Source organism: Chlamydotis macqueenii, chromosome 10, assembly GCF_036417535.1.
Source record: "Chlamydotis macqueenii isolate bChlMac1 chromosome 10, bChlMac1.mat, whole genome shotgun sequence".
NCBI lineage: Eukaryota > Metazoa > Chordata > Aves > Otidiformes > Otididae > Chlamydotis > Chlamydotis macqueenii.
In genome coordinates this window covers 11,322,325-11,350,032 of record NC_141565.1, presented here as the reverse complement: position 1 = coordinate 11,350,032, position 27,708 = coordinate 11,322,325, and the positions used below count along the sequence as shown (strand labels likewise).

The following is a 27,708-nucleotide window of genomic DNA, read 5'->3' as shown; positions in this document are numbered from 1 at the left end:
CCTCTCCTCTTACGGACAAGGCAGAGTTGGTAGAAGTCTGAATGCGGAGAGGATATTAGATAAAGCATCTTGCAAAGCCAAGTGTGAAATATTAACAACAGGAGGGCAACGGGTTGTGTTTTTATGCAAGATCACAAATTTGGTGCTTAGAGAGCCTGAGATGTTTTTGCACACTGGAATCTCAAAGTACTTGTTGAATGTTGCATTTTAAAAGCTATTGAAGCCTACTGGAAATTTTCTATCCGTTCTGTTATTTGCTCTATTGTCTCCAACTTCATTGGTTTTGTTCTTTTTCCTTTGTGCAACACTAAGAAATTACGCATGAATAAAAAGGTTTCTCCTTCCATTCATCTGACCAATTTTAAAACAACTCATACTCATAAAGCGAGCGCTCTGCAAGCCTGTATTTTCACGTGTGCACACTGCAGCCGAATTACCAGATGCATTGGTACACACAATTACCCCATTTGCACACAGAACTGCAACAAGTGGGCAGGCAAACGGACACGCAGCTGTTCAGCTGAACGGAGCGCCGCCCCTGAACTGCATCCAGCATCGGGCAGGTTTGCTCTGAGTAGGTGAAACAGGTCACTGATATTCCTACACAGAAAAGAGCTCCTTTTCATCCAGCACGTGCCGTACAGACAGCAGCGTGGCTGGCTGCCACTGCCCTACACCTCAAACTTGCCTTTGGAGGAAACTGCTTCCAACTCAGCTTCTGCAATAGACTCAGACCTTGCTTACCCTGCTGTCCTAGTTGCCCATTAATGCCAACTGTGACGATAGCTGTGCGATAAGGACATCTATTCAAGACTGGACACCAGGCTCCAGGAATAATCATCTCTGCCACTTTGGAGCGTAACAGACACCTGCTGTCACAATCTCGCATGAGAAAAAAATTCATGCTCCGAATATCCAACAAGCAGTCAAGGAGAAACATAAGGAGAGGGAGCCTAAGAGAAGCTGCAGGGCTTCTTCCTTCTTTGCAAGAGCCTTGATAGTATAGGAGCAGCAAAGATGAGGAGAGGAGAAGAGGAAAAAAAAAAAAAAAAGAGACAACACTCACTCGAGAAGCAGTGTTACCTGTACGTTTTCTACTTGGACGGCAGCTGAGGCTCTGCGAACTGAACTTCATCTTCAGCAATTTCTTATTGACATCTCTGCTCATTTTTTTTTTTTCCTCCAGGCTCAGATACCTGAGCTGATGATTAGGGCAACAGCAGCAGCAAACCGCTCCTGGGTACTAGGAAACCCCAAAGGAAAGAGACTGCCCAAAAGGCAGACAGGACCGGTCCCCACACACATGATCACCAAGAAGTTTGTAGATATTCATCACAGAGTAAGCTAAATCCAAACCCAACAGAGCAGGACAGAGGAGTTTCCTACTTCAGGGCTACACAATGAACTAATGTCTGTCCTCAGAGACTGAGAGTTAGCCAAGCCCGTACTGAAGTGCAACGACATGTGAGAGGTATATTTACGCTAATAATCAAGCAGTCCCTCATCTGGAGGTACTGGATGACCTTAGAGTGCCACTTTGTCCTTGTTGGGCTGCAAAACAGCCGCAATGCACCTGGCCAACATTAGCTGGAGATGTTACATTTATGATTTTATGGCTGATTTTTCCCCCCTGCCCTCTATCAATTGAGTTCACTGTCTGAATGATCACATCTGTTTATGTTCCACAGACACCTGCATATCTCGAGATGACAGCAACTCCCTGAATGCTGTAACCAGTTATTTCTCAACAGAGGAATTGCCAATTTGGTAAATAAAGCTCATTATAAAAGAACATGAAAATATATTACAGTTGCCTAACAGAGAAAATTGTCCAGTGCCACCAGATAATCAGCCCTGGCATCATAGTCCCCCCCCTCAATTTAGGGCAGCTGAAATAATGACATGCGAATTACTCATGCCAAGGCAACATTGGATAGGGACAAGAGGAAAATGACGAAGAGACAAAATAGGTACTTTTCTCTTCAGACCAACAATAGTTTAAAAACTAGTCAGGGGTAGACCTTGGTGCTCCAAATTTCTGCATGCAGACTCAGAAGTTCAGTGGCTCTGTAGAACCCAGCTATCCCAAACAGATCCAAAAGCCAGCACGGCAGCTGCAGCAAAAGCCCATCCAGTACAGCTACAAACAGCTCTGAGGGCACCAAGTGTCCTACTTCGGTTTGGAAAACTTGCCCTTCCTCCCCTGGGGATGCGCACAGCGATAAAAAGCTGGAATTTTTGCAAGATCTGAGACTAACAGATGAGCCATGGGTAAGCAAACATCATTTCTGAGGAGGAAGAGGGTTGTGGTATCAGCTCTCCACAAGAAGGAAAGGCATTTTGTTGCTTTAATGAAGATGTAAAGCACTAAGTTGCTGCCTAAAGGAAAAAGAGATGAAGCAGAATATACCACAGAAAACAATTCCCTGCCCCCTTCATCCATTTTCATAAACACTACATTAAACTCTGACATGACCTCCAAAAATCCATGTTCACATTCTTCAGAAACTGTCAGATACAGCCAGAGAGGACACGAGCAGCAAACACTGCCAGAGGAGAAGCTGTAGCCAGAGAAGGGGAATCGAGCTGGACCTGCTCCCCTGGTTTGCTGACAGGTCTTTTGCAAACCCCACGCACTCACCTCTACGAAGATGAAATGCCAGGTGCACACAGCTCCCACTGTCCCTCGGCTCAGCAAGAAGAGGAATCAAAACAGAGCACAGGGCTGAAAGGAATGGTGGTTTACGGCAGACAAAGCAGGAACAGCACAAAAGAGCTGGTGCAAAGAAAGATAACTTGGGCTCTGCATTCAGCAGGCAAGGGTTTTTTCAGTATGATTCACCAACACCAGCTCCTTTCAGCCAGGACTTTGCACTCTTCCAAGTACTTTCAAATAAGCCAAAGTCATTCAGCCCAGGACCAAAATGAACAAGTTCTGTGATTTATAAGCTGTGAATCAAAATATTTCTATTCCCCACACTTGTTGGGAGTTTTTGTTGGCATAGGTAGGAGGCAGAAAACAGCAATTTACAAACTTCTGGGACTGAAAGCATCTCACAACACACAGTGACCATTAAACACTTTATTGTTTATAGGAGGGAACCTTGGAAGGGAAGAAACGTGCCTGCCTGGTGTAACTTTCGGGAGCATGCTAGGAACAGTTAATCCTAACAAGCTAGTCAGGGTTACTTCCAAATACTTCAGACTCTTTTTTTCCAAAGCAAATGGACAAAGATAACAGCTCTCGAAACTCAGATGTGGATCGGTGAAACCAAAGCTAGCACAGGGTGAATCATGCTCGCGTTGGGCAAGCCTCCAAGATACAAGCTGTGCTGGAAGCACCTGGGGTCAATATGATTCTTTACTTTGTAATACAACAAAAAAGGAAACAGTAGCGTCCCCCTCTCCTGGAACCCTCCTCCCAACTCCAGGAACATCCACTGAGACTGATAGATGCAGGCAATTAGAAGAGGAATCACGTCATTGTGTTGGACCGCGAAGGGCAGAAGGCACAGGTTTTGGTCAATGTCTATCCAGAAGGATGCTGGGCCTTCCAAAGGGAGTCTGTGGTCCCTGTCCTCTGCTCTTTGGTGGCTGATGTTTATCCAGAATTAACTAACAGCTCCTGGAAGAAAGAGGAGACAAAGAAAAAGGCAGCAAGTCAGTTATGCAGCTGTTGACATGGGACTGCTTCCTTCAGAAACAAACAGTAATGTTGGCAGGGTGAAAATCCCATAGAAAAATCATCAGGTTTCACCTGCTGTAAAACACAAGACATTCAAGGGGACAGAGAGTCGTAGAAGCAAGATGGCAGGTCATGATAGGGCAAATGATTAGAGTTTACAAATCCTATGGCCTACAGCAGGACAGGACAAAGACCACAGTCTCAGGTAAGCCTCAGAGCAGCTGGGTCACAGGAGTACATGTAGCTTCACACCGAGTCCCAGCCTCAGCAGGACAGGGGAGCACTTAGATTTGCTGCCATCAAACACGCACACACCACTCACCCATCCTGGAACAGGATCAACACAGAAGCGGGCACTAGAGAGGGGAGAGGAAGAAAGAGAGGGACTCCTGATATGTTTGACAGCCTTTATCCTATAAAGACCCAAACCGTCCTAAAATTCAAAGCAAAATCATGCCTGCTTTGTCCCCACAGCAATCTCCTGTTTTCTAAGTGATAGATCCTCAGATCCTACAGGTATCTGCCTATGAGCTGTGGGCTTCTGAGGGGTAGAAAGAACAGCAGGCTTTCGACCTTTCTGGATGGAGACTGCAGAGCCTGCCATGGCCTCTTCCTATTTTTATCTTACAGAAAGTCAAAGAAATCAAACTAACAGCACCATCAGCAGTGGATGAGAACACACCTGGCAGCAGCTGTAACACCTCTCCCTCTGAGGGTCTGGGGTATCAATGTCAGATCCTACTTCAAAACCTAGGTTATCAGCTTTCACGCATCGGCAAAGGCAGCTTTGCATCAATGAACTGCTGGTGCAGCCACACTGACAGCAGAGTTGCACTGGGTGAGCACTTCAAAATGCTACTTCTTTCTCACGCTCTGGACAGGTGCCGTTCCATTTTGCAGAGTCAACAGGACTGATCCATGTTTAGAGGACGCTGCTAAAGCCAACTGCAGAAAGGCAACTGATAGTCAGCTGCACGTGGTCTCACCACTCGTTTATACCAGAGCTGGGTCTGAGCTCAGTTCTACTCTCCAGACACCAGCCTTTCTTCGGAGAGGAGCTGTGCTTCCTTGAATGTGAGTCAGAAAGAATATCACAAAATAACGACACTAGCACACTCGGCAATATCTGTCAGAAGGTGAAGATGTCACCTAGGCTATTTCTGCATAGCAGGCTGATATTCACTGCCTGACACCTGCACGGTCAGCATATCCAGTCTACATTGACCATGCATCTCCAAAGACAGCTCCATCTCTAACAACAATGAACTGCAAAAGCTTCAAAGGACTCAAGAATAAAGAGAAAATTGTTTGCAAAATTATTTAGACAAAGCCTATCCAGAAATCCGAGAAACAAGCCATCAATATTACTCGACTGACTCTAATTTCCCAGGTAATTTTTCTCATAATTAGGGACTTAAAAGTTTTGCACAGAGCAATACATTTTAAAAACTCCAATAGCACTCACACAAATTGTAATGAGCGAAGCGGCAACAACTCGCAATCAATTTTGCAATAAAGTAATTGGCTGTATTCACACTGTAACACTTCCGTGAAGAGTCGAGGAACGCTACACTTTGTGAAAAAGCCACTGATGTGGCCACTCTGTGGTTAACCCTTGTGGAAGATGGCGAAATCCTTTTTTAAAAGCAATTTTAAAGAATATCATAATTACATAATTTCACGTTCAAAATCATACCTACATATTTTTACTCTTTCCAGAAGAAAATGCAAACAGCCAGCACTCAACCTCAACCAATTCTTTCCAGCCTAACCTACCCATATACCAGGGATGCATCAAGCTGGAGGCTCACAAACATTCCCCGTGCAGAACATCAGGTTCCATCTCACTCCAGATGACTGAACTTTCTCAGAGATCTTTTGCACAGTGCGCACTGAGCCCAGAGCTGATGGGCTGCCAGGCAGCCCAGACACCAATTTCCTGCTGTGCAGCTCGCACCAAGGGAAGGTTCTGCAAACAAAGGATGCAGGTAATGATACCGTCAATCAGCCCACCCTGCTCCCAATAGTGGCCTGACACAATTACATCAAAGACCAGTTTGTGCTGGATGGAGCAACTAATTAATGTCCCCTTCCTCATCAGGGGCATAGAGTGCTCACAAAGGTTATAGGGTTGGCATTTTTGGGGAACTGAAGCACCCTCAGTACCAAACAGCCTGCACAGAGGGGTGACTTTCCCAGCTCAGATGCCAAACCAGATCTCGCACCATTTGGCATGCCCAGTGTAGACCACCACCATCCTGAACCCTCTAAAGTTGCTAAAGTTCAATTTACAAAGAAAGTGAAACCAGAGTACAGTCTCTGGCCGCCTATGAACCCACGCTCCCCTGGATCTTCTGCAGAACATGCTGTGTGGTGCAGGCATGATTACAGCTAAAAACGCTGCTGGAGAGCAGAGGTCTCCTCCGCCAGCTACCGCAGAGCATCGCACAGCCGCTGCATGGTGAAAGCTCTGTAGGCCTCATGGTCTGTTAGCACATCACATAAGCCTATGCTTGCTAGAGCACGCACATCATTGTTTTCACTGTTCCTAGGCCACCAGTTTATAAACCTGTGGCTAACTACTTAAAAGCACAGTTGCATCAATTTCATGCTTTATGTGCTCTGTGATAGCACAGAGGGACATCATATCTCTAAGACTAAACCCACTCTCTGCTAAGCCATCCATTTACACCAGTGTTTTAATTCCACTTAGCATTGCAACCATGCCAACACAGATCTGGCATCCCTTCATTTCCCTCCAATCTGGAATCCTCCCTGCAAGATCCTACCAGGTTGCTACAACACTTACCTTGAGCCGAAGGAGCTAGAAAAGGGAAGGAGAAGCTTTACCTTTCCTACATGCTCTTACCATCGCATACGCGCCAGACAAGCAAAAACTCCAGGCAGCTTGCAATCACAAGGTGTTCCCACGTGACAGGATACTCTCAATTAATCAAGTCAAGGCTCAGCCTGAAGTTCAGTGCCTCATCACAAAATAACTGCCCCACAGTTGGCATTAGGTGGTCTCTGCTGCAGTCTTAGTGGAAGAACAACTCAGGAAACACGCAGCGTTGGAGAGCACGTCGGACACTGTAGTGAGATGGGACAGTGCCCTTCCACAGGGAGGGCAGATGATTTTTGATGCCATGGCCAATGCAATGTCAAGTAGACACCAGGTTCCCGTCTCAAAGAACTCCAGCCCAGCGCCTCTACATATGAAAATTGTGTCCAAAGGGGTCTATACAGAGGCAATTCCTCACAGCTGTGGCTGCAGTACAAATAGGAACGGCAATCTGCTCAGTCCTGACAGCAAATCCAGCTGGAGAGTGCGCAGTGCCCTCCTCCACGCCTCTCCGGGCAAGTAGGACCCCGAGCCACTAACCCACGCTATTCCACCACGAAATTCCGCTTGTGAACTAACAGCGGTCAAAACTGGCCAGCTTCTTGGCTGACACAGCCCACCGCTTTGCAGCACCTGCGGGGAAGCCAGTGGCCTTTTCCAGTTCTGGTTCCAGTTGAGTGAGGAGAAAGGGTCAAGCTCTGCAAGTAGATCTGCTCCACATATCTCAGCCCTGCTGAGAAGGGAGTCTGGTCAACACTCACCACAGTCCTTCTCCCATAACGGAGAGCTGAGGCCTTGGTACCAGCACGAGGACAAGCAAGTCTCAGCAACAAGATTTTCTAATGCACCGCTCTCTCATCTTCCTCCTGTTCCTTCTTTATCAGTCTGCATCCCAGGGTAGGAGCTCAGGGCTGCCTGGAGTCTGCAGCATCCTCTCCGCCTCCTGCAGTCGCTGGCTAGCTCTGCACTTCGGCTCTCGGCCTTGCCAGAGGCTCACAGCCAGTGGAGGAATCTCCCTCCTTGAAAGCCCAGACCCTGAAGAACTTCCTCCCTCGGTGTTTGCCAGAGACACTGTTTGCCAAGCCTCAGCTGTGCTAAGACATATTTATTCAACCAGCCTTCAGTCTCACGGGGTAAACCCTGCAAGTTCCCTCTAGCGAGTGCCTTACCTTTGTTCTAATGTTCCTTCAAGCAGTCGCACCACGGCGCTGCACATATGGGCACTGTGCAGCTATGAAGAAATCAGAAAGCAGATCCCCCTGATAAATGACTGTGCATTTGGAGTGTCAGTGACAAAGTAGAAATTAATCTCCACAGTTCCCAGTTCCCTGCCACATGCAGGCAGCTCTCTCAAAACCAGAACACCTGTTGGCACACACCAGCCTTCGGTAACGTGACCGCACAACTTTTTCATCTCAGCAAGTCCGGAAAGTGGGACTAATGAAATACAGAAATCCTGACCTGTCCTAAGATGGGTGTTCAAGGCCTTTCCACTGGATAAGGCATTTGTTGTGGGGCTATTAGCACCCCAAAGCGCTGCAAGGGACATTTGAGTCACCTGGGTTTGATGTATGCTGTAGGTATTTTTTGGTTATGTGCAATTTGTTCTGTTGCATTCAGGGTATTGGCTATTTTGTGGAGCAGCTGTGCTGACTAATGGATCACAGCACTTCTGTGCCATATAGTTATTGCACAGAAAAGCCTCTCTGTCTCTCTCATCCTTCAGGAGTCCAACAGTTGCTGTCCTTGGGTTTGGAATAAGAAGGGGCAGGAGTATGCCTGGCAGCAACAAAAAACATTAATTCAAAAAGCTATGAAGAGAGTTTTGTTTTCCCTCTTCTCTGTACTGGTGTTAATAGCTTTGCAAAGCAGAGAAGTTCACCCAATGACTTCTTGGCTACTTCCCCAGATGGTGTCTTCAAAGCTGGCCTGACAGCAGAAAAGACGCCTTTCAAAAAACTCACCAGACGCTTTGTCACAGTGCCCCAGAAAGTGCTTTCACGTGGAAGTCCCCCTGTCTACATACCCCACCAACAGCACAAGGAACAGAAACAGTTTTTCTGGTTTCCTCTCCCCCCTCCTCATTCACTTGTGATTCACAAGAGCCAACACACTGTTTGCTTTGCTCTGCCTTGACATCTCCCACTGCTCCGCATCACCCAAATACGAAGTTATTTACTAGCACAAGTGCTCTCTAGCTGTTCTGAGACTCACCTGTTTGTTCATGCATTATAACATTGATTTCCTCCAGACAATTGTTCTGATCATTGTTCTAACTTGCAGAGAGCTCCCATCATTAGCCCTGCTTAACAGGAAATGTTTTGCCACTGACTGAGCAGCTCTGCGGTTACCAGACTGCGTGAAAAATCATCCCAGTTGGGGGGCTGCACCTCCCCGCTGCACTGGTAGCCCCCGACATCGCAGTAGGGAACACGCTCAGCGCTTTTGATTTTGGACGTGTGCTAGAAAATACCGGGGCCAGGAGGCACAAACACCGCTCTACGAAAGGCCACCGCTGAAAGGACGGCTGTTAATTAATCGGCATAGAAACTGAGGGCGGGTTTTGTTCAATCAATGTTAATTGCATTTAATCTCGTTCTCGCCATTAAGGAAAGCCACCAGGCCAGGCTGGCGCTGCTGCTGCCTGACATGCAGATTCCACCCACGTCTGGGAGGCAAGGAGAGAGGAGAAAAGTAATGGAAAGAAAGGAAATAACCCTTCCTCACCCCTTCTGCATCACTGCACAATTTCATTGGGTCTGTTCCATTATTTAAACAATTTTTGTTTTCCAATAACATTACAGAGGAGCTCAAAGGATGAAAATCAGACATGGAGCATTTCACTACTAGTTATTCTTGCTCTCCTGGGTACGAGCTTAGAGCTTTGCTAACCTGCACAGCCCTGCCTATTCTGCTTCTATTAAGGGCTAAAAAACAGAAAATCACTTATGTGAAGCCGTGTTTGCTTTTTAATCCCAGGCTGGTCCCAAGAGACCTCCCAGTGACCCTCAATATGACCTACAGCTGCTGACTGCCACCTTCTATCAGCTCGGCTACCTCTTTCTCCTCACCTTGCTACTGACCACAACTCCACCACGTGCCAAAGGATGCTGGTCTGTCTTCCTCTATCGTCTTGTAACACAAAGTAGCATTTGTATTAAAAGTTTAACAACCTCTGACCAAATTTGCCTTGTAAGTCAACGTGTGTTTGAAGCCTGAACTTCCCAGGCAAACCACCAGTACCCTCACCAGCGATTTGGCTCCAGTCTGGGGACTGTGCCACTGTCTGCCCAGCCACCCGCCTGGGAAACGGGAGCGATCCTCTTGTCTCTGCAGGAATCAAGCCTGGGCGTAGAAGTGCAGCTTTTGCGGCACAGGAAGCCCGAGGTGGTGGATTTCATGACTGCTGGCTTATTGCTTCTGCAAGCGCCTCGCGTTTTTCCAAATCGGTATCAAGAACAATAACAATCAAGACTGGGCTCTGTCAGTGCCTTTCCCCTGTGGCAGCACACACCACTTGCCCAAAGCTGATGCTGCAGTTTGTCATAGATTTTCTTTATCCCTCGACAAGTGTTAGTCCCATTGCCTCTCACCACATAAAGTGGACATATCACAAGTGCCATGAAGGACTGGCTGAGTTTTAAGTGGTCTGAAATGGCTCCACTAGACTTGGTCAAGATTGCTTTAAAATCATTTCCCATTAGGACTGTGACCCTCTCTCCTTACAGTCCGCATAATGACTCTGCCTCAGGGGAAGATAATTACATCCCACTATCTATACACATCAGAAAGTACCACTGCAAACACTCCTGCACCTTTCTGGAACCAGCGAGAGAAGGCAGTGCAGGAAGAAAAGGAGATTAACATCGGATGCCCCTCCATCCCACAACCGGAGTCACCCTGAGCGTGTCGCAAGCTCACGGATTAGCCCCGGGAGGGATAAAAGGATCCAGAAGGCACAGAGTGTTTCTAAAGCAGAACAACGACAACTTGTACAAATCCAGCTCTGGTTTTGTGAGGATTAAAATGAACTTCACCCAACTGTGAATATCCGTTTCCAGAGCCAAAAGGAATGGAAAACCACTTACTGATGCAACAGCATTTCATTATTTCAAACCCTAAGCCCAACGCTTCCAAAAATTAAGGACAGACAACAGTAATGTTATTGCTGGGGGACCTCAGCTGTAGGGCTTTAACTGCTGAACTGCCAAGCCATGCTCTGAGCATGTATGTACAAACAAAGGCAATAAAGGCAACCGCACCACACTCTTGTTCCTGCTCTTGCTACCAGCCCCCAGGATAATCAGTGGGAAAATGAAAGGAAAAAATAATCCCAGCAGCCGAGAGACTTTGGATTAAGTTGTATAAATGACCTGTTACGTCCTACCACAAGGAAGAAAGAAATGCAATAAATACCTGCAAATACATTCCAGTATTTTGGATTAAATAGATTATAGAAATTGAAAGTACATGATGCAAGATGTTATAAAACAAGATGCCAGGAAGTGCAGGAATTTGAATCAGGCTGGCAAATGATCCCTGCAGACTACTGAGGAAAATTAATAGAGAGAAGGGGTAGAGAAACGATGCAGGAAGAATACTGACTGATGATCACTGTGGTTAGGACGCGTAAATTCAGGCTGTCAGACTTCCACTTAAATCTACTTCAGTCCTGGAACAAAAATAGCAAATCCTACTGTTAAAAAGTACTGAAAGTAGAAAAGTCAAAACATGCCATGCCTCATTTCGGGATAGGCTTCCCCTGTGCACCCCTCAAGATTGAAGTTTGCGACTTTAATTATTCCTGGAACATTGTGTATACAGGGATTACTAGCAGGATCCTTGTTACAAGTGCCACTTCTCAAAGAAATTACAATTCACTGGAAGTCAGTAACGTACACAAGAAAACAAATTAGAGAGACAGCAGGACAGCAAGATACAAATCTAGTGCAAGGAAATTTCACAAGGTCACCCAGAAAAATAAAGACACTTAGAATATAAACTCCCACAACATTTCTCATTCCACAGTGCACTAAAGCTTTGCATGACCCAGACAAAATACACCTTCAATACACCAGTGACTCTACACAAGTCTGAGACCAAGTCTAGCTGAGACGTGCTTTCTTGTGAAGAAACGCGACCGGGGTCGGGGTGGAGGAAAAGAGAGATAAAGAATAACCCAGTTGTCATCTGAACTCCTAGGGATCACCTGATCCCATCCCTTCTCTCTGACTGTTCACAGCTGGATGGGAAAAACCAGGGAGAGAGGATGTAACTTTCTTTGGAGGCAGATACAGCAGCTCCACAGCTGCAGGGCTTCCTCACCAGCTGATCCTAACGTTACATACTGCATTTTGTGTTTCCGGATCTCATTCTGGAAAAGAATATTAACCTGCACTAGTCCTAAAGAGCATATCTTTAACTCTGGGAATTTTCACGAAGATGGAAGCACAGGACAGTCCACTCCTTGGGCAGAGCACAAAGAGCTGCTGATAACACTTCACAACCCCTCAGCTACGGCACTGTGCTTTTGAGCTGGGACCTCAACGGTGGTTGTTGAACTCTCATCCTGTGGATTTCACCTGGCATTGTGAGCATTACCAAACCCTGCAGCTTTCCAACGTGCTACAGGAAGGTAAGCGCTGCCTGGAGAGCATGAGCTGCCTGGAGAGCACAAGCTGGGAGTCCTGGCTCTGTGAGACTCCTCCCAACTTCACCCAGCAGCTGTAGATAAATCCCTGTCTCCGTTTCCCTTTCTGTACATAAGAGTAATGCTACTTACCAACCACACAGAGGTACGATAATTACTCACCAGCAGAAGATGCTAAAGAAATGCAAAAAATCACCCAGTTCTCAAGGGATCCATCCTTCTGCACAATTTGTATTTAGGCTTCAGAGAAAATCTAGTGCTTTATCTTGTCCCTTTCTGCCTGGAAAAAGCAGAAAGCAGGCTCCTGCCCTGGATAAAGAGATTTCCTCTCCAGTCCGTGTTAGCATGTCCACACCTAAGCTACAGCTCCCTCCTGTCTAGTCCAGCTTCACATACCAAGCACAGAGGCAAGCAGAGACTTCTCCAGATATCCTTTTTCTATGTCTAATTCTATTTCTGCTCAGTAATACAGTGAGATTCCACGCAGAAGTATTATGAGCTTGACTGGCCTTTTCTGTTTAACAGTTCACATTTTCATTAAACTGTTGCTATTTGGCAGCCAGTAATTTCATTTGTGTGATAGTCGTACTCATCTCCCCATACGGGTGCAGATATTGCTCTCCTTTTTTTCCGGATGAAGAGGCAAAAATCAGCAATGATAGAGCCAAGGGCGGACTGGGAATTCTCATGTCTGTTTGCAGACAGATGTGGGATAAAACTTCTATCTGGTTTTGGGAAGCACCTCCCAAAGACTAGGGTCACAGTAAGTAGCCTACAGATAAATAATAATAATTTTTTAAAGAATAATTGTATTGGGGGACTGCCTCCACTGCCCAGGTACAAAATCAGAAATTGAAATCTCTTTCAGCAGAACCAGCCCATTTGACTCAGCACTGCAACTCTTCTGCACTAGAAGCTTATTGCTGACTGAGCATTTACGGTATGCAAGTATCTGATTTTAAAGAATTAATTACAGTCTAACTCTTGCCAATCTTTAAGTATCTTGAAATATCTGGTCCCAGGAGCTGCAAGATCTGATGAGATCACAAGGAAGAGAAGTCTGGTTGGTCGGCCTGTGCCAAGCCCCAATTAGACAATCCTCTACCAAGTTCAGGCAACTGAGAAATAACAGGCGTTTTGAAATGTTAACGACCTGAACTGAAACAACCAAATTGACTCAACCACCCCTCTTAGACAGAGGTTTAGAAGTCACTCAGGAAAACTTAAACATTTCACTACCGCTCCCCTTTCACACATGAAGGAGCCCTGTCTGCTGTGGGAGCACTGGGCAGGGAATCCGCAGGCCGGGCAGGAGAGTGCCGGGTGTTCCCGCTGGGCATGACACACGGACAGGAATGGAGAGGCTGTGGATGGATTGGGAGGCCATGGAGATGTTCAGTCATGCGATTACATGTGGATGCCCAACCGCAGGCACACCCAGGCAGCAACCTGCGTGAAGCTGCGTGCTCAGCCCTGAACGCAGAAGCCACGGCAGCAAGTGTCTCAGCAAGTCGGATTTGTCCTGAGCAACTGCCGACCGGTGCCCAACACAACCAACGTAATTAAGAGAGCAGCAGATAAGATGCCCCACAACCTGAAACACAGAACTGAGCAAACACAGGGAGAACGATGAACACTGGAAGATGCATTTTATTTCTCAATGTCTCCTCCTGCATAAATTCCAGATCCTTCTTTTAAGCTTAAAAAACCTTTACCAAGTGAAAAACAAGCTCAGCATTTCTCTAGCTCCTTCCTGGCCCTTTCTTCTTCAGGGGGCACCCTGGTAGAAAACCAGATGCTGTAATAAGCCACAAAAGCCTCCTAAATCACTATCTCCCATCTCCTCCGCTGCAAATTTATAGTCCTGCATCTGCGTCAGGACAGAGACCTGCTTCCATCTGTCTAAAACACATCCTTTACAAACAGGACCTAAAGGTGGAAAGTTTAACAGGAACATTTGAAAACATTGAAAGAGACTGGAAAAGAAAGTAACGGTTTCTAAGTGTGCTGTTCACTTGTCTTGTGGACACTGCTCAAGTGGAGGGAGAGCTTTTTTTTTTTTACATATGACAAATGATGCTGGTCCCATTTCGTAATTTCCCTCAGCGTGCAGCATGTCTGTTCATGACAGATACCAGTGCAGCTGCTTAGGTGTCCGTTTACCTGCTGGAAAAGTGTTGTCTGTTTGGAACCAACTCATCCTAAAACTGTAGCCCCAGAGAGGGGAGGGGGTGGGGAGAGAAAAGGGAGGGAGAAAGAGAGAGGAGGGAGCTGTCAACTGGGAATACATCCATGCTTCTGCTGCAAAGGTTCTGGCAAAAAGCAAGCATCATATTTAGTTTTAGCTACATCCTCTCTTCCCCACTCCTAGACCATTCTTTTCCAGTGTCACTCAACGCCTCTTTACACCCTCTGCCCACAAAGACCTTACCACTAACGTACAATTCATTTCATACTTGCAACCTGTGGAAACAAAGCAAGCCCACAGCCTTCTTCCACAGGTCCGTGCCAACACAGAGGAGCTCTCCGGTTCCAACCTGAACAGTTTGCAGTTGAAGACAGGTAAAATTTAAAAGGAAAACAAAACACAAAGGATGGGAGAAGAAAGAGAAAAGGGGACATAGAAAGGAAAATAAAAAGCAATCAAAGGATATTTATATTTTGTGTTTAAAGAGACATTAACCAGGAATTTGCCTATTTTCTGTAGCCAGGATTAGAACAGAAAGAACTCAAACAGTTCGTCCTTCTGCAGAGCCCTCTGAGCTGAATTTCACTCTCTGCAAAATGGCCAACACAGAAAGACTCTCATAAATCCCTGTGACATAAGTAACTTCACATTACTCTTGGGGAAACAGAGGCAGGGACAGATTCATGAATCTAAGTAAATTAATCTGTGAAGCAGCCTGGATTTCTGAATCCCCTTAATGTCCCACACAAGAAACAGCACCCAGGGCCCAGCAATTCCCATGCCGTGCTGCCTGGCACAAGCAACGTGCGACACTTGAATGGATGAGAATGTTTTCAGAAAGGAAAAGTACAGTTATTAACCACACCTGCACTGGCCAGGTAACCACACATTCTTATTAAAACATGTTTTATTGCTCTAAAATGCCTCCCACCATTTCACTCATTGCATTGTTAATACCAAAGACCAACGTCACATCTGCAAGACGCTGCCTCAGAAACCCGCTGAGTAGCAGAGAGCTGCAAAACCCGTCTGAATAGGTGGGTACATATTCCAGTGGCTCCGCACTGCCAGGGTTAGCCTGCTGGTAATTCCCAAGCCAGCAAGGCCAGAGCTGGCTTTGGTATGTCATCCTTACTCTGCAGCCTAGGCACATCCCGAGAGGAGGTTGCCACAGGCTGGGACTCTGCCCCTGGCTTACTGAATACAACTTCCATGTGTGTGCAGAGGAAAGCTGGGTCTTTTTAAGTTGTTTAGATAGTTATATGTACACAAAGAGCCCTGCAAGACATTTATGTTAAAGAATTGTTAGAACCAGCACTGAATTTAAGACTTAACTTTCAAGATAAGGATCTGTTGCTCAAAAAAAATTCTTTTTTTTTTTTTTTTTGTGGGATGGGGTTTCTTTCTCTGTTTTGAAAATAATGAAATTCCACATGTAAGATGATATCAGTCAGTCGAGCTTAAATTGTATAAGGTAGTTGTCATCACTGTGACTTAAAATCGAGACTTGCATTCTCAAAGCCCAATATTTACTGTCTCCCAAAATTTAAGTTCACAGAAAGACTGGCTGCTCCTGCAGGAGGAAGGCTAATCCTACCATCTCCTGTCCACGATCAGGCCACAGTTACATTCTCACACATGAATGGTCCTGAGTGGACCTACCGATGGCTACCAAAGCACCACCCCTGGATGCTGTTGACCAAAGGCCTCCAAGCACAAGGCTCTGAATTACGCAAACTGAGTCCAGCGCCACCAACGCCAGCCAGCCTTAGCTTTTCAACCAGCCTGGGAAGGAAACACAGGCGTGCAAACACACATACACACCCCCAGCCACCCAGCAAGGGGGGGACAGCCTGGTCACTTGATTTGCAGACAGCTTTTCCATTTGCCCCTCTCCACTTATTGCAGCATTTGAACAGGCAACCCGCTCCCCTTTCATCTGCTCTGCAGTGGCCGTTTCTCCGGAGCTGCCCATCATTTCCTTATCAAGCAGTAAAAACGTAGGATCGCTAGAGACAGAGCTCAGCCTTGCTGAGATTTCACTCTCTCAGCGGGTTGTAAATGCCCCTATAATGTTGGCTTTTTTAATCTTGTGTTATTATTACCCGCGGCTGCCATTCAGTCTGCAGAGAATAAAGCGCCAAGGCTTTCAGGACTCACACAATGGCTTTGTGCATTTGCCAGCAGTTGGACAAACAATACCTCTGTGTTTCAGCTTTATTGGAAACCTTTCTGTTGTGGGAGTCTGACTGCATGTGTTGCTCCACTCGGGCAACGCAGAGGTGCGAGCATGTGCCCGCTAATTCAGCGGCGATTTCAGGAGCACGTGCCTCCACGGCTGCACGCGGGCCGCTGCCTGCAAGGCCAGTGTGTCCCTGCGAGCCTACGGAGGGACACAGATACAGGCCTGCAGAGCCCCTTGGTCTTCTCCAAAGATCAACGAAGCTGAACAGGGCTCTTGCATAAATAATTATGTTCAGCTCTGCATAAATGGTGTTTCCAGCTCATACGGAAGTCTCATGGTCTATGACATAGCTACAAAAATGTCAAAGCTCCACTTTCCAGAATCATGTTCTTACATGAAATCTTGGCTTCCACTTAAAACTAAAGAGTCTGAGAGCCTCCTGTTCGCAAGGAAGGCCTGAAAAGTGGAACAACTGAAAAAGCAAAAATTAGAACGCAAATAAGATTTGAAAAATGCAGGGCTCTTCTAATTTGGGGAGACACTGTTTTGGTCAGTTTGTTATTGCTTGCAGGGGACACTGCAAATACGTGAACTCTTACAGAGCTGCAAATATTCTCTCACTCAAGAAAACGAGCCTTGCTGCACACTCTTCACATATTCAAAACCCAGGAGAGAAGTCAGAACCTCCCCAAAACCCACCCGGTTGACTTGTAAAACTGTTTAGAAATGCACTGGGGTTATTTCATTTGCCTTCTGGTTTTAAGTACCTGAGTGACATTCTCATACCACTACTGTCTAGGCAGGAGAGCTAGATTATTTTATTTATTCTGTCATTTTTCTTTTTTTAAAATAAAAAAGACAGAGCTAAGATTCTCATGTACTTATAAAACTTCAGGAACAACTCCACAGAACTAGGGCAATAGAAAACATGCCAAATACTTCAAGGCTTGGCAACAGTGAGTGCCTGCCTGTCTCTCCATGGCAGGAGGAATGTCTGTCTGTCTCAGCCAATGTTTCCAAGTACGAATGTCTCATCCCGATAGCCCATGTACATACAAAACACCTATGCTGTCAGCTCTCCAGGAAGAGACCTTGACATTTTGCAGAAAACCACATCATCCCCATCTCTCCTGAATATCAGCAGAAGGCAGAAAAACCTGGTATATCTGAAAATGCAAGAATCAGGTGCTGCCTGCAGCAAGAATTAAAGTTAAAACGGAAGAGGGAGTGGTGCAATGAGCACAGGCCAAGGCACTGGACTCGGAGTGTCAAGGAGCCGACTTCCAGGTTTCCCAGACCGGTGTCCACTGCTGGCCTGTCCCACTCCCTCTGTTGCAAGAGCAGAGATATCTTGAAGGGGAGGAAATTGGGGCTTTGCTATCTTAAAAAGAATAAATAAAAGGTGAATGGTTTCAGCACATACTGTATTATCATTGTGATATTATGTGTCTCATGCACCTGGAGAGATAAACTGCAACCCGCTCTGAGCTCTGCCTTCACGGTGACCGGGCTGGCATGGGAAGATGAGCTCTTGCTCTCTGCAGACGGAGTAACTGGATTGCAATATTCTCTTCCCAAAAAGAGTAATGAGATGCCCAGAGAGCCTGCAGAGGTGTCAGAGAAACAGATGCTGTTAGACCCTTTGCAGGCCAAAGACAGACTAAGAATAACACAATACCAGCACAACGCGACCTTATCAACAGCCCTGCCAGGGCTAAGAAGCGGAAGCTGAGCGAGGGCTGTGACACCCGTCTGCATCACAGCCTCGCACAACCCAAATGTCCAAATGGCTTTGAAGCAAGAAACAGCAAGACAAGCAGGTGAATCTGAACTCCGATCAGCCGTCTGGAGATGGTATGAATATCTTACCTTTCAGTAACACTTCTCATCCACAACATTTCCGAGACATCCATTCAACCTCAGCACTCCAAATCACAGAAGTAATATCTGCCCAGGTAGAGATGGGCAAATAAACACAAGTTAAATGACTGTTCAAGGTCATTCAAGGACTACGCGAGAGACACACACACACGTCTAGCAAGTAGATTACTCTTTCCTTCTGAAAGGCACGCAGACACACACACGCACGCAGAGGGAATTGAAACTGCTTAGCCAGGTGTGGAGCCTGCTGTGATCAACACAGCTTCACTGAGCAGCGACTCCTCTTGCTGCTGTTTTGCTGGTGCTAAAACGTAAAAAGCAAACCTTTATAACAAAATTCATTCAAACAGATGCAAATAGGGATGGGGGATTTTGCATCTGGGCTAAGTTACTACAATCTACACACCCTATTTGTTTGCTAGTTATTAAATTACCCGCAAGCCATCAACAATTCAAGTCCCTCTCTGAGAGGCAGAGATTAACCAGGAATTGCTAGGCAGAAATGCTGCTCATCTCTTCTCTAGTGAGATCAGCCTCAGGATGAGTTGCGGACATTTGGGAACAAAGGTGAGCTTTCCTGCAAGAAATGAGAGGCACAGAAAGATGGGGAAGTGCTGCTACGAGGAGAAGAGGATTTGCAAGGCAAGAATCTATCAGGAATGGTTTCACACAGACTGCAAACCACAAATTGATCAAACGCACTCGTGTATCTGGAGCACAGGAAGCTGCACTTCTGCCCAAGCACCGACGTAAGCGAGATCTTCAGTGAAAGACAATGAAGCCAGTATGTAAATATTAATTTAACAATCTAGTTGGCAAAGCCTCAGCCGATCTATAAAGAGCTGGTTTATTAGCAGGTGATGCTGAAGGCAGCTATCCTGGCTCCTCTTCCCACAATCTCCTGTGCCATCTTGTTTTTATTGACCCCGGAGACACGACGACTCTCCACTGTATGCGGCTTGTTTCTCCACCGCTACCTGCAGAGTAGCTACAAACACTTGACAATACAATACATATTTATCAAGACCCTTAGACAACAAGGATCCCACAGCACTACACACGCAGTGGCTCACAGTCCTCAATTAAAGACAGCAAATGGTTTAGAAAAATAGAAAAATCACGGTCTTGCTTTTAAGAAGGAGGTGGCTGAGGAGCTGGTCACTCAAGTACCATCCAGTATTTAGGGAATGGTTGAGCAGAGCCAGAGCCGGGCACTGTTCATCCACATTTACACTGCGCACTTGGGAAATTGCCCAGAAAGCCAACTGCATTCTGGGCTGCATCAAGAGGAGCATGGCCAGGAGGTCCAGGGAGATCATTCTGCCCCTCTACGCTGCCCTGGTGAGACCCCACCTGGAGTACTGCATCCAGCTCTGGAGCCCCCAACTTAAGAAGGACATGGACCTGTTGGACCGAGTCCAGAGGAGGCCACAAAGATGATCAGAGGGCTGCAGCACCTCTCCTGTGAGGACAGGCTGAGAGAGTTGGGGCTGTTCAGCCTGGAGAAGAGAAGGCTCTGGGGACACCTTATAGAACTCTTCCAGTACCTAAAGCGGACTTATAAGAGAGGTAGGAAGAAATTATTTAGCAGGGCCTGTTGTGATAAGATGAGGGGTAAAGGTTCTAACATAGAGGGAGGAAGATTGAGACTCGATATAAGGAAAAAAAATTTTTACAATGAGAGTGGTGGAACAGTGGTACAGGTTGCCCAGAGAGGTGGTGGATGGCCCGTCCCTGGAAACGTTCAAGGCCAGGTTGGACAGGGCTCTGAGCAGCCTGATCTGTTTGGAGATGTCCCTGCTCCTTGCAGGGGAGTTGGACTAGATGGCCTTTGAAGGTCCCTTCCAACCTTAACTACTCTATGATTCTATGACAGCAATACCTTTAATAACTCTTAGCCACCAAAGAAGCATTTCATCATCTCAAAACAAGTCATAAAAATCCTGTTCACTTTCCACAGTTTTATTTAATCTGGAATTATTTTATAATGCGTAATAAATCTTACAATTCTTTACCATCTTTTTGGGCCACACACACAGGAATCCCCTCTCACACAGGCACGAGACAGCTATTTAACAACAGACAGCAACACCACACCAGAGTTTAGGGCCAGCAGTGAAGAATATCACATCCTGGTAAAACTGCTGTGGCACGTGGAGCAACAGCACAGAACTGCCCTGACTACAATATGGGCAGCGTTCATGGAAACCACGTGAATTACGATGGTTTAGGCTACTCACACGGATTTGTATACATTCTCCAGAAGTCTTTTAAAGCCTCAGCCTCCCTCTTGCTGCAAAGAACACTGACAACATACTTGACAGGCTGGGCTTGCAAATAGGCAGATTGAATTAGAGGAACAGAATGGACTTTGTTATCCCTTCCTCCCACTTGCCTCAAGTTTCTAAAAGAAACCTTCCAAACACAGTGAGTTACTATGTTTCTTCTAGCCATATGATAAGCAGTAAGAAAGGAAAAATCAAAAACCACACAATCAACAGTTTTTTTTCCAAAAGGTCCACCATCTTCTTACAGCTCGTACAGCGTTTGGCTCTAGATTTACCCCGTCAGGGACCCTGCTGTGCCAGGCACTGCACCCACCCCGGGAGGGCAGAGCCTGCACTGCAGTCGGGACGGGCACAGAGACGCCCCGCAGCTCTGCCGGCAAAGAGCCCAGGTACGCACCCCGCACACAGCCCACCCCGCTGCTGCACCCTCACTTCTCAGCGCTGCCCCATCGATCCGGTGAGAAGCATTTCCAGAACACCGACTTGTGCAGATAACCGGCACGGCAGAGAAGCTCTGAAAGATCACAGTGATCCACGCCGACGGCAGTACGGTTCCCTAGAAGTGCTACACATTGTCAAACTGATGATAAGTAAAGAAATCAGTTCTTCTCATTAATCAACTATGAAAAAAACTAGTATAGTAATAGATTTGCTCTTCTCTTTACTGTATTATTTACTCTAATAAAACTGTCATGTATCTAATAGCAATAGACATATGCAGCACCAACGAAAAACAAACATTTTACACAGCTCAATAAATGCAGTATGCTGCGACAAGGCATCACAATAGCCTTCCCAGGAGAAATCCACGCAGTTGCTGTCTCCTTTGTCTTTGACATAAAGCTACATATAAACCTGCAGTGCCAAATGACCCAAAAGAAGCTTGTTCTCTTCCCCAGACCTCTACATGTGTAATTGCTCATCGCTCTTGCAAAGTTGCTGCTTCCTTTGTCCGCTGCCTCCTTTTCCTATCAGCATATCCATTGCCCAGATCCTCGATTTCACAGCCCAGGCAGTTGTTATCCAGGAGCACTTATAAACTAGGACCTGAAGAAAAGTTCAACTAAGTTTCGTTCTCTCTGAAGTAAATTTCGAGCAACTACAGCACAGATGAAATCCAGCTTATCCAGAGTAATTCACTCTTCACACTTGTTTAAACACGGTCACTCACCGAGGACAGACTGGCAGCCTTCTCTGTGGGTTGTAGGCTCCGCCGCACTGCTAGGAACCGTGCTGAGACAAGTCCACATCGCACATCCGTGCAGATGGACTGCACCCTTCAGCTCGCGATGGAAAGATCAAGCTGCTAGATAGGTTCTCTTCCTTGCCGGGTACACTGATTTTTATCAACGGGAAAAGCCAATTAAAGTTGATAAAGACACAGTCTCTGCTGATTTTTCCTTACTGTCCACTGCTCAGTGCTAGTATAATGGATAATGTTCTGCCTGTGGGTGTATTTTCTAAGATCTGTCAGTTCTGACAGCATTTTGGCACCTGGATAACTCAAGATTTATACCTAGGGTCCAGGAACGCACCATATCTCAGTAGCTGATGGATACATTTTTCAGCAGGGCTTCCCTAATTAAAGGGCTAGAAAGAGATGGGATCAGATTGATAGGTTTTGCAGTCAGATGTTTTACGCTTAGTTTGGTGAATTATAAATCACCTTTTGCAACTTTTGGAACACATGAGAAGAGCATGCAAGCGAAACTACAGCAATACGTTAAAAATATCACAATATAATTACTTATTTTCAAATTCTACCTCTATCCCTGTGGCAAAACTGTTAAAGACATACTCAAGAAAAGCAACGCCTATTGAAAAGAAAAAAAAATATATATATATCAAAAAGAAAACTGATGCTATGAAATGAGACACCGCTGCTCTGGAAGTATTCCCAGATGGAAGTGTTTTGCCCCAGACAGGACACAAAAGGCGCAGCCCTTCTCCGAGCATCACCCCAGGCTGGGAACACTGCACTGGTACTGAGCACACAGCTCAACTAGCAGCCTCCCCTGTCAGACCAGTGGGAAGTTTTGCCTTGTCCTCTGCTGTCACAGCCTTGTCTCAGGGCTAGAGAAACCACTATCATACGTAATGCTTTGACTTTAATACCTGTAAAACTGTGCAAAGACAATGTATTCTGTGCCGGCTTCGTTCTCTCTGTCAGAGCCTGTTCTGAAATACAACTCCAGAGAGGCCAGTGGCAAGATCCTTCAGAATAACTACAGCTTGTTCTGGTCTCAATGGGATTTGCAAGTACTGAGCTCCTCTTGGCGGGGTGAGGGGAGAACAACAACAACAACAAAAAAAAAAACCCACACAAAACCAAAAAACAGGATGTAAGAGCCAAGTACCACAAAGCAAAAGTTCACAAGTTCCTTGCCACCAGAGTGTTGTTCAGATCAATGTAGCCTTAAAGTCAGAGAAGAAAGTCACAGAACAACCATCTGGAACAGGGAAAAATATTTGTTGGTAATTTAAAATATGAAACCAAAGAAATACAGTGCAGAGCAACCAGGATGTGAAAACCATTTCCAGGCACTGAGAGGTTAAAACAATTATTTGAACAGCTGGGAAAATTAAAATGGTAAAATAATAGCTACCCTTCAAAATTCTACAGATGCAAAGAGACTCTTCAATGAATAACTGATAAAGGGGAAAAAAAACATTTTAAAAGAGAAACTGCTTCACGCATGAAGGTCATACAAGTAACAGCTCCTCTTAAGAATTTGGCTTTTCAGACTTGGCAAGAGATGAAGTGGTCGGGTTAATACAGCAACCTTTACCTCTGGGGACGCAGGGTCAAATCCTGAGTACTCCAAGTTACACATGAAAGCGACTTTGGGTAAATCCTTTCTACCACTTCTTCGTAAACAGCTCCCCACCACAGCAAAGGCAAGGTCACAGAGGATCATACTGGAATTGTTGCAGCAATTTGTTTGCTTTGTCAAGGAATTCTCCCAGGACTGGCACAGCCTCGATGACTGCAGCAACTGGTGCAACCTCAGGGCAGAGAGTTCAGGCGATTTTACCACTCTGTTATCCAGAGCTGCCCCGTACACAGCCTGCTCTGGCAAGAATGTGGTGGTATGTACTTTTTCAGAAAAAAAAAATTGACAGTCTGTAATGAGCAGCTTAGCTCTTCAGGAAGGGTTGAAGAGGAAGAATAACACCAATCAGGATTGCAGGGTATGAGCAACAGTGTACACAATGCTGCTCATCAGGACAGGGTACAAAGATGGACATACCCCAGGGACTCAAAGCTCCAGCAGAACCATCTTCAGGGCAGGGAGGAGCTGAAAGAACACAGCTGGGGAAGGTCTATCTGCTACCTGGCTCCAGCTATCCTTCCTGTAGGCAATGAATCCTCTCTCTCTAGTAGCTATTTTAAAACAAGGAACCAAACATTTTCAGAAAGTAGAGAAAAAAAATGACAACTGAATATGTAGCACTGCACAGAAGAAATCAGCTACACAGTGCCAGCTCTTATTTCTGTACCTCACCCACTTCAAATGCACAACCTCTTCAACATAAATACTGAGCAAACTGTTACAAGGATAGCAACTGAACACACCTCAGAGTCCAAAACCATGGATCCTTTGGCAAAAAAAGGCAGAATCAGAACAGAAGGCCAAACTCATCCACCCCAGCAGTCAATTCTTATATCATTCACACATATCATTTCAACAGTCTCCAATTGGCAAGTCTTAACTACTACTTTTTTCTTTAAGTCAAAGAAAGAAGTTAAACAGCATAAACACTGAGATGCTCCTACAAGAGGACTTTTTCTCCAACCAAAAGGATTTGTTATTCCAGCACTGTTAGAGCATTTCTGAAGAACTAAGATGTAGCTTCCTCAATCTGCAGGTTTCCTCTCTCTCCGGAATAAAGCCTACTTCAACCTACTCTGAACACAGTCATTGTACTTCTCCAGTTGACTCTGGTATTGAGTCCTGATACTGCCAGGTATCTCCTCTGATGGGTTAGGTTGCTCATTAGTCAATGATACTAAAAGAAAATATGAAGAGAATGAGCCTGTAGCCTCCCCCACACTTGCTGCAACTACCTTGACCACCAGCTACACAGACCAGGTTTGACCACTTTAAGGATCTGAAATGTCCAACATGTTGCAGAAAGGAGTAGTTCTTACCCTGTGGCTATGCCAAACCAAGGTAACCTGTGAACAGAAAGTAACACAGAAAGTAACAAAGTTTCCAGTAGAGGTCTTGACCTTCCCTGAGGGACTCTGTGACATATTTTTGCAAGAATCAGGACCCTGGTAGTCTGCCAAACTAGGTATATTTGGTCTAAACTAAAATTCTGACTGCAGCTTTTATTCAATATGCTCTCCTTCACTTCCGATCCTAATCTGCTGGCAAGAGCCGTTGGACCGGAAAGCACCTGCCTTTTTTTTGCCCTTTACGTGACTACATCCCTGTGCTTCCTGAACAGATGCCAGCAGCTAGACTTGCACAGCAAAACCATCCAGCTGGGCACGTAACCTGCCTTAACAGAGCTGCTACTCATACTGGGAAACCTGCAAATCCATCTCTGATACCTTGTCATGGCACTGGTTGTGACGACAACGTGGAACTGGGATATCCCAGCTTGTCCCCTCACCAAACCAGCATGACGATCAGTCACCAGTCTTTTATTTGCCCAAGGCAAACAGCATCCTGCATGGTTGATGTGTAGTTAGGTGATGTACTTTGGGATCCTTCAGGGTTAAAAAAAGTGTGTAAATCTGACAGGAGAAGAAAGAAGCTGAAGCAGAAAAAGGTGTGAGGCTTACACAAGCACCCATACCTTTCTACCCTCCTTCCACAGAGTCTCAATCTTACCTGTGTTTCCTGGAGTCAAGCAGCTTTCATGTTCAGTGAGGAGCACAGGGGGATGCAGGGGATTACTCTACATCCTTAAGAGCTTCCAGTACCCAGAACCCAAGACTTCATTGCCCCTCTGATCAGCCATGTTCAGATGCATATTTAAAAATAAGACAGACACTGAACTCTGCCTTGCCCCCCGAGGGAACTGCAGCCTCCCCTTTCCAAACCAGCAGTTCAGTGCTGCAGGGAACAAGCAGCCTGGTGTCAGCTCCAATACAGATTTTAAAATGAAAAGAATGCAAACGAAGGGGACAGAGGAGAGGAGAGGAGGAAGGGAGGGAGGGAGAGCATGCAGAGACACTGGAAGGAAGCAGGTGAAAAAATGAAGACAGAGGGAAAGGGAAAGGAAAAATTTGAGCCCAGACTCTGAAAGAGGTGAGTAAATAAAGATACAGAAGGAGGAGGAAGCAAAAATAGGCAATAGCATATGTCGAGCTCGCCTGTACATACCACAGGAAAAATCCTACAGGTAACCAGAAATGCTTATACTAGGTGGTGAGGAGGATATCACTCACTCATAGCGATATCATCGAGTAACACACACAGTTTAGAATATACATGAATGCCTGCAGTTTGTTTCAACCACAGAACATCACAGAAGAGCCCTAGAACAACCTACCCCTGCATACAGCTCAAACATCTGCTACGCGCTGTCCTGACCTAGCAGAGACCCACCTCAGTGCTAGCATGGCATTCCTAACAAATTTTGAACTCAGCACACTACACAACAAAATAAAAAAAAAAAACCCAAGAACACCATGGAGAAAATAACTTGGCAGTGCTACACAGCACTTGATTTTGGTGCCAGTGGGTCAAAACAGGGATTCCCCAATGCTGCACATTTCTAGATCCTACCCAATAGTGTTGTCAAGCTTCTGGTGGTTTTAAACTTAAGACAAGGATTCCAGGTAGTTAACCTCAGGGAAATAATTTTTAAAACCTTAAGACATTGTTGGTCTACGTTCAAAAAAAAAAAAAAAAGAAAAAAAAAAGAGAGACAGAGATATAATCAAGTGCATACCTAAAACTAAACTTGCAAATAAGAATTGCCAAGTCAGAAATCAGAAGGACAGGTTCTTACAGCTCTACAACACAATTCCAGAAGCTCATCAAAATTTCAGTGGCACTTGAGAAATTTGTGCCAAGATCACGAAATGCTTCCAATTGTTGATTCTGAGGCAGTTATCAGGAAGAATGCAAGCTTGACTGCAGTGAAACACGCAGTACGATGTGAACTTACCACCCTGCTGTCAGGATGGACCAGCTACCATGGTCAAGTACAAATCAAAACTGATGAAGTCAAAGAAAGTACCAACACAGAAATAAGCACGAACAAAGATGGAACAAGAACAAAGGATCACGAGGAAGAGCAGGTGCAGTTACAGCCTAGAGGCTTGTGGAGCAGTTCAGAGCCACTGAAGAAATTCCCTTACACACCTGGCTGGTGGGTCCAAATACCAGTTAGATCCAAACCTGCTGGGGAGATTAATTGCAAGCAGCTACAGATTAATGCACAATCCTTATAACCTTTTATGCACATGACAGTGTACTAGACTGCTGTGCTTTGGAAGACTTCTCAAGGGAAGATGCCTTCAAGCACCACAACACTCCTACTGCTTTATGTTGTCCCTTAAGAAAAGCTTTTTATAGCAGCAATGAAAGCTTTTTGCACTGAACAGCTGGAACCAAAGTCCAAGCACAACCTGGCAGTTTTCTTGGCTGAACAGAGATGGCATTGAATCCAAGAGTCACAGGCAAAAAGCCCACATTGACAAAGGTTTGAGACAGCGGTTCAAGATATTAAGAGTGTCAGAACTGTTTTGCAGGACAAAAATAATATTTTGAACATCATCCCTCAGCTACAGCTGGCATCCAGGGACTATCTCCCTTACTTGTCTCCTTTAAATCATTTTTTTTTTCCATAACAGCTATCAAAGCCACTAACTTCCCAGGAGGAGCAGCCAGGACTTGCTGTCAGGTCTCCCTAGATGCTCAGATTAGCTAGCTCTCTTCTCCATGTGGGAACTCTCAGATCCCACAACTCAGTGAAGCAAGGATTCGGATCTGAGATTCAGGTTTCCATGAGGGGATTTCTGTTCA

General features: G+C 45.7%; 1 protein-coding gene across 5 annotated transcripts in view; it reads right to left on the bottom strand.

Moving 5' to 3' along the window:
* Nucleotides 1-3,067: 3,067 nt before the first annotated feature.
* Nucleotides 3,068-27,708, bottom strand: part of CHCHD6 (coiled-coil-helix-coiled-coil-helix domain containing 6) — a 114,162-nt gene continuing 89,521 nt past the window's right edge. For 2 of the 5 annotated variants that reach the window (XM_086755235.1, XM_086755237.1), the window contains 2 exons: nt 18,009-18,154; nt 3,068-3,625 (listed from right to left, as the gene is read on the bottom strand). In XM_086755235.1, the coding sequence (XP_086611361.1) occupies nt 18,047-18,154 (108 nt within the window). In that variant the 3' untranslated portion in view covers nt 3,068-3,625; nt 18,009-18,046. Of the gene's footprint in view, nt 3,626-17,973; nt 18,155-27,708 lie in introns of all 5 variants that reach the window. The other 3 variants (XM_086755236.1, XM_086755238.1, XR_015259519.1) reach the window with 2 other exon arrangements.